The 12500-nt window shown below is 41.2% G+C and overlaps 1 protein-coding gene across 1 annotated transcript in view; it reads right to left on the minus strand.

Annotated features, from left to right (window-relative positions):
- The window catches only part of LOC137972021 (polycystin-1-like protein 2), an 18585-nt gene that overhangs the window by 66 nt on the left and 6019 nt on the right, over positions 1–12500 (minus strand). Inside the window, exons 2-13 of the mRNA XM_068818824.1 lie at positions 12327–12500; positions 11399–11596; positions 10587–10757; positions 9825–9950; positions 8808–9005; positions 8132–8380; positions 7246–7518; positions 6544–6978; positions 5638–5874; positions 3732–5186; positions 2817–2985; positions 1–2119 (exon numbers count right to left, since the gene is read on the minus strand). The exon at positions 1–2119 is cut by the window's left edge and continues 66 nt beyond it; the exon at positions 12327–12500 is cut by the window's right edge and continues 217 nt beyond it. Coding sequence (XP_068674925.1) covers positions 165–2119; positions 2817–2985; positions 3732–5186; positions 5638–5874; positions 6544–6978; positions 7246–7518; positions 8132–8380; positions 8808–9005; positions 9825–9950; positions 10587–10757; positions 11399–11596; positions 12327–12500 — 5640 coding nt within the window. The 3' untranslated portion in view covers positions 1–164. The remainder of the gene's footprint in view (positions 2120–2816; positions 2986–3731; positions 5187–5637; positions 5875–6543; positions 6979–7245; positions 7519–8131; positions 8381–8807; positions 9006–9824; positions 9951–10586; positions 10758–11398; positions 11597–12326) is intronic.

Consider the following 12500-nt stretch of genomic DNA (forward strand, 5'->3'; position numbering starts at 1 on the left):
CATGGCTGTTGATCACGTGGGTGAAAACCGACGATAACTGTTACCAAATGTTACTTTGGGTATTTCATAATGATTGGGCAACCTATATAGTTTAGATGAACCCAAGCCTTTTTAAGTTTCTTCCATGTTTTCGCCAGACACCATAGAAATGAAGCGAAGGAATATTACCGCCATTTCGGACGAATTATGTTGCTTTTCTTTCGCAGTTCTGCGTGGAGATTTTCTAGGACTTGTTTTCCTGTCAAGTGTTCCGGTAACTGACGGCTAGCGGTCAGTCCTTTAAGAAGCCTCACTGTTTCATCGTTCAAGCCTTCCATGAATACAGGTTTTCTCAAACTATTAGCGCTTGCTCTTGTGCTTAAAGCGGGTGACATGTTTGGAGAAGTTATGTATGAAACTATTTCATTATCATTCAATGCGGCTTCTGTTTCGGATGTTGCATCTTCTATATCTTCTTTTTCTTCCTTTTCTTCTTCAAAGCGATTGCTTCTTAGAAGTCGTATTAACGACAAAATTTCGATATCTTCTCTTTCATTGTCTTTAGCTACTTTACTCATCAATGAATCTATTTCTTTAAGAGCACATGTTCGATGTAAGCGATCTAAAGCGTTGATTACTTCCACAGTAGATTTCAAGTGTTGTTTATTTCCCTCAACAGTTGATTCATCAGCTGTGTTGCTTTCGGCCTTTTCCTGTTTTAATTGATCTCTACGTTCTTTCTTTTCGTTTCTTGTAGTTTCCCGCAACTTTTTAGCATTTCGCAACTGAAAATTCCTTGCCCTTCGGCGAAGTCTGTGTGATTGAAATGCTATTGTTGAGAAAGACGTGTTGTGCATTTCCTTATTCTCTTTTTCTACTCTGTTCTCTTCAGATTCACTTGAACTTTCGTCGTGTTGAGTTTTGCCGAAACCCACAAATTCTTTTAGTCTATCTAGAATAAAATCCGCCATTTCGAATTCCTTTGACTGCTTGTCCGTGTTGTGTTTCACTTCTGCGTGTGAATCATTCAATATTGCAACGAAAAAGTTGACGAAGATGAAAGCGTTAAGAAGGACGAAAGAGAATCCGAACAATGGACCTAAGACTCGGTTGACTCGCAACAGGTTGGTCAAACCAATTTCTTCTCCAAGGCTCAACAATAATTCTGAAATCAGGGCATTTGGAAACGAGGAATAATCATAGATACTGGTACCTAGTATTAGGACTGCAAATTGAGCATAAACCATGAAAATGATGATGAAAATAACAGAGTACGATAGCAGTAACCCTCTGGATTCGCGAAATGATGACATCAGAATACTTATGTGGGGATTAAAACGAATCATACGTAACATCTTTATAGTTACAATGAAAACAGCAATTGCCAGCACCAGATTCTCCGCGTAATTCCAAACAACAGCGTCTCTAAAGCTGACTGGAACAAAGGGGTTTTCTCTAACTTTTAAAGCGCTGTTTAGAACGAGTTTTGACTTGATAACGAAGAACACCACAACCAAAAATGAAAACAATATCTGTAGGAGTTCCACCCAATTCCAGGCGTCTCTAAAATAGCTGCATCTCATTTTGTAGATGTTGTACACCTCACGAATTACAAACAAAAGAGCCAATATGATGAACAAAAGCTGACAAATCAAGTAAAATTGGTAAAATCCAGTTTGCGTGCTCGTCAGTGGAAACGTGTCGATAATGACAAAGGGATGACCATAACCAAATGGTAGAATTTCGTAGTAGAAAGTAGAGATGCTTAAATAGCCCGTATTTGGATTGTAGATAACGAATTCCAGCACAACAGCTCGAGTTTGTCGATCTATCCAACTGTATTCATGCAAATTATCAATCACCTTGGCAGCTGTGGATCTATTGTATCCTAGATCAGCAACAAAGCCTCCTCCACTGTAAACGTCAAAGAATCCCCAACTTGGTGAATTGTGCAGTTGATCCTGAAGCACATAATTCCATGGGGCTGGGCAGAGGCCAGAGAAGTTGGCCCAATCTTTGGAGCCTTCGAAAGGCTTCCATCCTGGTAAGTGATACCGGGTTTTGTCTTCCTCACCTAAACTATAGTAATCGTTGCAATGTTTAACTGAATCTCGGGCCAACTCTGGAACAGTGCACGAATCTAAAACAGAGAGAAAGAGTTTTGCAAGTCTATTAAATCTTACTGACTGAGTTTAGGTCGGGCCGGACAGGAAAATATTTGGCCCGGGGTCATGGCATACGGACCATGCGCAGCGAGGTCAGTGCACCATAACCGAGGGCCAAATAATTTCCTGTCCGGCCCGGCCTTAACTCAGTCAATAAGCATTTTATCATATGGGTTCTTTACACTATTTATGAGCACTCAGACGATGAAGTTAGGACAAAATAAACAAAAATTTGGACAGAAAATTTATCTTAATGTTGCTTGCATTTACTTTTCTGGCTGTAAATAACTTGGATGTTTAAAAGCGACGAAATCCCCTGAAATTGCATCGCATGGAACAAAACACAAAACACAGGGAAGCCAAGAAGGGACATAAATGGACAAAACTGGAGAGGATTGAAATGGATTGAATTTGGGTAAATTTGAAAAACGTCGGCCTACCTTTTTTCAAATTTATATCAGTCTACATCAAAATGTCACTTACAAAGCTGGAAAATTATTCTCAGTTGTTATGTGGCTGTGATTTTGCAAATGAAAGACTCTTGCTCTGCCAATTTACGTTTAGAGCTCATAATTAACAAAATTAAACAAAATTACCTAAAATAGCGTCACCTAGCCCCTTTAAAGTGAGGGTGGGTCAAAAAAATTAACAAACTGCGAGAAAATTTCCTACCTTTCTTAACCCTTAGTTGTCTGAGTCGGGGCATTCCCAGCAGAATGGAGTTCTTGTTATTGATGTACTCTTGTTTGGTGGCTTTCTTGCCGTTGTACCACTCGTTAGCGTAAATTCCGTCCACAAACTGACCTTTAAGCCATTTCCAATAAAATCGGGGATCTTTAGCCTACACAACAAAATCAAGAATTATTGTTTCCAGGCATGCTCTTACGATCGCGGCCGAGTGTGAAATTTATGTCAGGGCCTCGGCGGAAGATAAGGAAACCTTGTAGTGAGCGAGATCAGGAATTTATTACATAACAAAATAACCTCGAATCTACGTTCTGTGACGGTTTTTTCAACTTGTCCCGGACCGACTTCGGCTTTTCCAAAGTGTTACACTCACATATCTCGAACAACTTGGGTGCTTACCATTTAGCCAAATAATCCGGATAGGATGATCGTTGCATAAAGGTAAGCGATTTTCCGAATTTCATGACCAACCGGATGAGAATGGCGCTTACCATTTACTACACAGCATTCCATCCCGCATAGTTTACTCGATCTTGTGAGAAAGGGCCTGGAAACGGAACGTTCTCGCAAATGGTAAGGGCATTTCGCGAATTCCATTCCGAACGGAAAAACAGGACTACCTCTGGAGGTTGTCCACAATTTCCGAAAAGATTTTCGGGAAAATTGCCTTTCCATTTGACCTCAAACCGAAATTTCCGGATTATTTGGCTAAATGGTAAGCACCCCTTGTCTCTTAACGGAGTTGCGATACAAGTATTAGTTGTAAGCACGAAAAACTGCTCAGTGTAACAGCGCCTTTGAAGTGGTAGAGTATGTTCAGCGGCCTTTGGCTCAGCTGGATTGCAACTGAAAGGTATCAGTTGCCCATAAGTGTTTTCGTTTACGTTAATACCTACTCACCCGAGGAAATTTATTGAATGTATCCTCGAGGTTCCTTGTGATTAAATATCCATGATAGCTTCGGTTGCCATAGCACACAACCGTCAATAAGGTTAAAAACAGCATATAAAGGAACAATTCTCTGCCAAACGAAAACATTTTTGCCTCCTTTAATCGGTACTCCCTCGCTAAGTCAATCTCGACTTCAGGAAGAGTCTTTATTTCGATGCTTGGTAAAGCCGAATCCGTCGTCGCATTAGTAGATGACGCATGCTCAGATTGGACTTGATCATCTCTTTCTTTCACATCAGATTTAGAACCAAAGAAATATGCAGTTATAAGTACAATGATGACTATTTTAATTGGCTGTATAACAAACAAGTCTTCCGTAAACGATACGAGCATTGACGAAAGCCATTCGTTGGAAATATCCTTACCCCATTGTAAGCTGAAGAAAAACGTAAATGTCGCAGATGAAATTACAGTGACAAAACTAAGAAACCAAGCGATGTATATAAAATAATAAGGAAAGAGAAAGTCTTGTTTAGGTAAGGCTCTGATTCTTTGTAATGTTCTTCCTGAAAGCGTTGCATGATCGGACAAATTACTTTCGGTTTCCTCTTTTTCTCGCTCTCTTTCCTTTGCTTCACCCCAAGATGAAAAAGCCTGAATCCTGCTATGAACCGATGCAGATTTGTTCTTCAGAGCGGATGGTGTTATTTTATTAGAACGATTTTCAGCGCTGTTTTTGAAAATGGCCACTATCAACAAGTTCACCGGAGTTACTATCAATGCGCTCTCCAATCCTACCACAACCTGTCTCCAGCTGAACTTTAAAGGACCAATCTGTATTGTAGGGTCAGCTACGTCGTCAGTCCGATAAAACAACGCATTGACCAACATGGCGGACATCAGCAAGCACAAACAGCAAGTGGTCCTTTGAACGCGCGTGAATTTACTCTTCGGGGGCTTGGTAACTACAGACAACCACATGTGGCCTTCGGTGAAACTCGAAGAGCTTCGCGAGTTTAACGAATACTTGAAAGACTTCTCCTCCTCAAGGGAGATCGGAGTTAAAAGTCTGTCGATTTTGCCATCTCCTTTTTCCAAGGCAAACCACGTGTTGCCGTGGAAGGTCAAAGTTCTTCCCGTTTGGACATCTTTTATTAACATGTGGCTGAAAAACCAAGAGGGGTGTTTTCCTGAGTTATCGTGCCAAATATGAACAAATTGAATTTCACCCAAAGAAACTGGCAAATGAATCACGAAGAGGTCTTCGTTCCCTCGTGCCAGGACTCTTCTTGACTCGATCATGTTCCTGTTTAATAATATGCATTGGCTGTCTGCCTCGCTTCCATGAATGACCATGGCAACGTTAGCATCCGTCCCAGAATTCTTCCAAACTCCAGTAACAATGGTTAGTTCGTACTGAAAGCCTTCTTCAATTGAAGAGTTCAGGTGCACGGGGAGGCCATTCTGTATACACGAAATAAAAAAAAATACTTTACTGTAATGTAGTCTAAACTGTAAGTGACATAGAATGTAAATATTCTCCAAAAGGTATGTGACGCATGTTTGCCCCCTGGGCATGTAGTCTTTTGTTGTCGTAGCATATTTCAGGTAGGACTGTTGTAATGTGTATTCATCGTAGCTCTCGGGAGGACGTGTAGAAAGTATGGAGGGCTTGACAATTGACAAAACTCCTCAACAAAATACATAAAGCGTTTTCACATGACGTCACGGCGGTCATGTTGGTGGTCCAAAACAAAGAAATGGCGACCATGATGGTGTGCAAAACTAATTCTCAAGGAATTGAACTCTAACTGTATGCAAATACTTTCTTTTGTTTCAGTAATCCAATATGGCTGTTGGTCACGTGAGTGATAACGCTCCCTACAATTCGAAACAAAGCCAAACTTATTCTCACCTGGGCCCGATCTTTTTTATCAGCTTTTCTTGCAAATATACAAACCAGGAAATACACCAACAGTGCAGCAATAATCGTGCAGAGAACAGCAACATTTCCTGTCTCATGAATCCGCGTTAGTTCCGTAAAGACCACATCGAAATCAAGCTTATTGGGCATAACCAGGACTCCTCCGCCAAATGAGGTCAGGTGGTTACACAGGCATTGCAGAGAGGTTGAAGTGGAATTCAATCCGACCTTAAAAGAGAACCACTTTTTAGGTTAGTGCTACTTAAAGTAGCATTGTTAGAGAGGGCATGCAACATTGCACAAATGCAAACAAGACCGGCACCGCGATAATGCACCTCGGCTGAGCTTGTCTGCATAAGGTCTGATTAACCCTTTCGTGTAAATTGGCGGCTGGCGAGCTTGCGTGATCGCGGTTTAATTTTACGATGTAATGAGGCCTGCATAAGCACTAGAGAATGGAACAGTTTCCGGTGTCTTGTGGTATAATGCTTGTGTAGGCAAGAGAAAAGAAAGAAAACCAAAAAACAGCCAATGTTACCAGCGAGCATTGTTGTACTCAGAGACGGTTTTCGGCTAGCAGGGCAGTCCTATTTTTCCTCACGACTCTTGCTTTTTCCTGTGTCTGAAAATCTCCCTCAGCCAGACATTCGAGGAGGACATTCGGGGGAGACTCCAGGGGGAGCCCCCCGGTGTTGTGGTCTTTCATACTCTAACTTTATGCGTGGGTTGGGTGGGTGAGATCAAATATGGACCAGGGGCTCCTTTTAAGGCTGACGTCAGATCTCATCCCAGAGAGAGAATTGTAAACCGCCAGGAGACTGCATATGCTATGTGGAGAATATAAATCTAAATCCAATCCAATCCAATCCATCCATTATTAGAACGAGGGGAGCTTACCTTGCAGCCACGAGACAACCACTGTTCCTTTACGCTGTCCCAAAACAAACATTGCTCCTGTTTGACATTCATCGAATAATTAGCGTCTGTTTTAGGGTTGTAAACCGGTATCACCGTGATGTTTTCTGGTTGTGGAGGGTCCTTAAATTCTACACACGACCTCTTTTGCCGGCCCTTCCCGAAGCAAGACCGTCGTTTGCGTCTTCCGGGTTTTTGCTGACTCTGTTCATACAGAATCCCAATAAAGTAAGATCCCGGTTTTCTTAGCACCGTATCAACCAGGAGGAAGTCGTATGCTGTGTCGTTGCAGTGTTCCTGAGAAATTAAGCGGCACGCTTCATCCGGGAGTTTTCTTTTCGCGTCGTATTTTGTGACGGTTGGCCGCTGATCATAACTCACGAATACATCGAACACAACAGATCCTGTGGGCTGTATCTAAAAAGCAAAGTCAAATTTGTCAAAACATAGTTGACTGACTATGTTGAGGCGAGTGGTTCTTATTTTATGATACATTGGTTGCAAATAAATATCAATGAAAGAAAAACGCACAGAAACATCTTATCCTTGCTGAGGATAACTCCAGAAATGTCCACAGATCCAGGAAATTAGCAATGATGAACCATGAAACTGAAAGAATTCAAAACCAGTTCTCTAATTCGTTTTTAAAGTGATTTCTCGGCCACACAAAAAATCATTACTCACCCTGAGTCTTACAGCATTGCCATCAGCGTAGGGCAAATCAATCTTATGGTAGTTCATCTTTCCTTTCTCGCTAGGTTTAGCAAAGAATGGTTCTTTCGGTTCATTTGGCTCTTGTATCGGGTTTAGTCTAATATTCAGCTCGACATCTTCTTTGCTGTTTTCGACCTTTAAAATGTTGCCATTATCATCTTTAAGGACTAGCCTCAAAACATGAGATTTGACCAAAGCTGAAGTAGGGTCCGAAGTAAATGGATTGAAAGCGCTCGTTGTCACCTATTGGCAAAATAACATATTTTCACTTGGCTTTTATGAATCGATTTCGTGTATTATTTGGTGCTCACACGAGAGGTTTGATCAGGCAAAATTTTGTTTGTGACAAAATAATGTCCAAGCGGCTTAGCAATCTAGCGAAAAACTTGACGTTATATTTTGAAAGTGAGCTTTCAATACAAGTTGGAGAGAGAGGATTCACAACTTGTTGGGGCAATTATTCCGGGTTAAATAAAGGTATTTAGGTGCTTCAGGCTGCCTTGCTTAACTGTATTTGATAAATAATCTAGGCTCAAACAGAGACCTATGAGTGGAAAGAAGCAGATAACATAAGGAATTGCAGGTTAACACTCAAGGACATTTTTATGGTGACAACCTCCCTCCAGCGCACCAATTCATCAACATGCGCGTAGGCAACGTGTTTCCCGTCCCTTCTTCTGGTAGGTCCAGATTCCTACCTTTTCCTTCCCAACGCCAAGCAGAATACTGTACGCGTGAGTCATAAACTAGCGACGCAAGTCGGCCCGGTTGTATACACCAAGACAAGTTGACTGATATGCAAGAATTCAGTACTTTTTTTTAAATCCAGAAAGAGATTGCTATACAAGGAGCTTACCACAGAGTCCACAAATTTAGTGTTTTTGGCTTTGACATCAGTGATGGCTGTAAACGGAAGCCTAAATCCTACACCTTCTTGGATGAACTCTCTGGTCTTCTGTAGTGAGCCCGGACTGTTTCTGTTAAGCATCATGCCCAATGAGCTGGTTTTCACCCGATGAGGTTCCTGGTCAACAACCATTCTGGACAAAAGAGTCGTTCCTACGTCATCTAAAAGCCTTTCGATATCTTTAGTTACATTCTGGCTCTGAAAGACAACAGATACTAACAGTAGTGTAGCAGCTCTCGTAACCTACTATTGTTTGGTATTGCGAGCAGCGTCTAAGTCAGTGTTTCAATTGTTTAGTCTTCTGTGTTTGGCAGGGGTAGCGAGCCAATGAGAGAGCTGATACATCACCCGATATTAAGAGCAAAGATTTCAGACTTTAACGATGCAATTGATGTCGACGGTCCGGGTAACATATTTTATGAACGGTGTCTCTCAGATTGTGCGCTCGCTATGATTAGCAAATTTGTAATGGTAATAGGACTGAGTGGATTCCAATTCGGTCTGTTATCATACGAGTGATAACAAAATCGGACGACCGCGCAGCGAGAATGAATGCATTTTCCTCGCTTTTAGTTCTTTAAATCGTGAATTGCCCTTGTTGACCTAGCATCGATTGCTCATTTACCTTTGTTCGTACGACAGATGACAAGTTTGTCTTTCCAATCACGCTGGCTTTTTGTGCAGCAGAATTGAGGACATTGCCAAGGCTCAGCACCAGGTTCTCTCCTCCTTGTTCAACCAGACTTGATTCAGCGGCATAATCCTCTTTGGTCTTGTCTCGTAACAAGGATGTCAAGGATGACAGAGTTTTCAAAGCAAGATCCTAAGATTTAATTTAGTTTTTAGCTTAGTTCATTGCGGGTGATCAATAAGGACAGGAAGAATTTGAAAATTATAAATATATTTTATTAGCAACAAAACTCGTTCTTATTTGCGGTGCAAATCTACAGAGTACAATCACGCTTTTTTTAAAAATCAGCAATGAGGAGGTCCTCAGAGAGGAGGGGGGGGGGGGGGGGGTGAAATTTGGGGTCCTTGTTCTCTTAAATTTGCTTGTGTTCCCTTGTACCCTAAATTGCTTCCAAACTTGTTGTCAGCTTCTTGATCCATAAAATGGTTTATGTTCCCTAAGATATTTTGTCTTTGTTTCCCAGTTCTTTGTCCCTTTTTACCACGTTATCCGTTCGGATCACGAGCCAAAAAGTAAATAAAAAACAGGGATGTCAGATATGGTCTTCCAGCGGTCTTCAATCACCTTTTGAAGAACCAGGAGGCAAAAAGCGAAAATAAGAAGCCGTGTTTCACCAATTAACACCATCATGCTGATAGCAGCGAAAGCTCCTGAGCTTGTTTTTATTTGCGTGTTCTCCGAAGAAAGCAATTACAGACTTCATGAAAATATTTTGCAACCGTAGAAGCGAAGGTAATGGCATCCGTTAGTCGCACTGTGTTCTAAGTTCTATGAAATTCGGAAACTCTCCACCGGTGGATGAAGGCACTGACAAGAAGGTTAAAACAGTATCCCCCCCATAATGCATTTTTTCCTTTCCAAATTTCAAACGGGATTTTATTTTGTCCAAAAATAAACGATCTATGATAAAGTAGATAGCACGTGTTTATAACATGGCTATCACGTGCCTACCTGTGTTTCTACTGTGACTTGCTCGGGTTCCAGGGTTGCTCGGCTTATCACAGATGTGATTTGAGTCAATGACTGCAAATTACCCACTTCCACAGTAGACACCTCTTTTACAATAGAAGACTTAATCTGCAAAAAAACAAATAAGAAAATGAGATCGCAAAGGATGTGTTCTATCTGTCACTTGATAAGTTACAATACATAAAAGAGACTGCGTGTTTGATAAGACACAGGGATTCGCTCTCCGATCTCATATTCTCTTGATTAGCTTTTATCATGTCGTATTTTACCAATGCAAGTAGGATAATGCCCGAGAAACTTCGCTAAATTTATTTCCAATATGAGAAAAAAAGGATTACATCGAATTGGGAAGATGACCTTTTCTGGAATTGGGATGTTTAGAAGTCAGTTGCCGCGTTTTAGGTAGCATAGGCCGCATAGGCAGCGCACGGTCTAATCACAAAAACTTGAAATTCAAAATGCCAACGTTGTCGCCCTCCCCTGAAAGACTTTTGGGGGAAATCAGCAAATCTTGGCCAACGTCCTCAATTTTTTTCTCTTTCTTTTAATCTTTTTTTTGTTTCCAAAACACTACAAGACGATTCATGATACGCATTGTGTTGGGCATGGTGTTGTTGACTATAATGCAGTCTCGTTAAACCAATCAAAACCGCCGGAATATTATTCCAAACAACAATCCGAATTTTTAATAGATAGTAGATTCTTGCTTTAATAAATGTTTTACTGTTGACTTTGTTCACGTACTTCAATCTTGTCTTCAGTTGGAATTCTTTCCGACTGTTGCACAGTTTGCAGGACGGCGTTTGCGAGCTGAGTGGCCTTCTTCACGTCACCCAGTTGCACAAACTGATTAAGCTTACTGTTGTTACCCACAGCAAGACCGCTGAGATCCTCTCCTGCAGGCGGGGGCTCAACCTAACAAAAACACAAAAGACGAGCAACAGGTGAGTTCATTACTAACATACATGGCAGTTTGACGGATGAAGCTTGAAGAACTAGGGAACGGAATTAGACTGCGTATGAGCTGAGTGTCGCAAGGATACACACATGCTGTATGACGCACTGAAAAACATTTTTTGCAATTAACGTCACTGGTGGATGAGCTGCATAAGAAGCAAAACTCTGCTTCAGGAAAACATATGTGGTACGCTGTTCCACGTTTGGCATTGCTGAAATCAGAAACGGATCTTAAAAGTGCTACTATGACCAAAAAAATCAATTTATTTTTCTTTAGATTTCAAAAATACTTTAACTAAACGGTAAGTGACCCAAGTTTTAAGCCTGAACACGCTGAAATTCTAGTGAGTCAATGACGTCCAATCGGTCAGTAATGGCGGGCCGTGAAGTCCAAAATTTACGCTCGAAGTTAACAACCTTTACATATAAAATCAAAGCTCAAAATTTTGCCAGTCAAGTGTTAAGCAATCACAGTAAGAAGCACTCTAACAGTCAAAATATTAATGAACATGCTTGTAATTGGGCTTGCCGCATATGCCGGACTTTTCCGCAATTTGTGTAACAAGAAAATAAATGTGTGAAAAAGGTCTGCCACTTACGATTACTCGCAGTGTGACTGTAGTTTCTGCAGACAAATTGTCCTTTATTGTGATGTCAAATTCGATAACAAAGTCTTCATCTTTGCGACCTTGGGGAAGCACTGTTCTGGCTTGAGCTACATGTCCGAAGGACACAACTGTGTACAAACCGCCACCCGTTTTGTAGGAAAATTGGTATGTAAGCGGTTTGTTCCGATCCTAAAGAAAGAAATCAAAGAGGAACTTGTGCATTTGTTCACTGCTGATTGAACAACAGCTTCGAATCGAAGACTGCGCATTATTAGTGTTCATAAAATAAAATCGTGAGAATTCACGGTTGTGGTACCGAACCCGGGCTGCATTGGTTGGAGGCCAGAGCTTTTCTTACTACTGCACCAACTCTGGTTAAAATTCCGCAAATGGGTGCTAGCAACCAAATCAAGCGAAACTTTAACATAACTACTTAAAACATTGGCGTAAGCTCTGAATAAAACAGCAAATACAAAAGGACGCAGAGATGGAAAATACCGAAGAAGATTAAAATAGATTGCAATTGGAGTGTAGAAATGTTCAGCCTAACAGTTTTTCGAAGTTTATCCCTGTAGTTTGTATTTGTAACTTAAATTACGCACGCTTTACAGACATTTTTGTGTCACAAGCTTTCAGTTGTGTTTTTTAAAAGTAATTCTCGGTTTACGTTAAGTCGCATTGCGCGAGTAGAGACAGGTGAATGGTAAAACTACACAAAGTCAATTCGGTGGAGTTGCGTGACACAGCCCCTTCAAATGTAACAACTAGTAGCGAAAATGCCGTTGTTATCAGCTGTTGTTAACGCGCCAACTAGAGCCTGATCGGGTTGTTTTGTTTCAATTGTTGGCACATGACAAAAGCAATGTTTGAAACACCATATATTCCTTCTAAAACGACAATTACTTGATCCAGACCTTACCTGCCAATCACTGCATTGAAAGTCAAAACTTTTGTTCAGTGCTCTCCCTCTAAGTGGTTTGACGGTGCAACTCCCATCAACGGGCGGAGCATTCATATTGAACTGGTAAGCTGCAATTCCCGCGGGGCCGTCACCTTGCGTTGCGATGACTTTTAATCGATACGTGAGATTTCC

The sequence above is a fragment of the Montipora foliosa genome, chromosome 9, assembly GCF_036669935.1.
Source record: "Montipora foliosa isolate CH-2021 chromosome 9, ASM3666993v2, whole genome shotgun sequence".
Classification (NCBI taxonomy): domain Eukaryota; kingdom Metazoa; phylum Cnidaria; class Anthozoa; order Scleractinia; family Acroporidae; genus Montipora; species Montipora foliosa.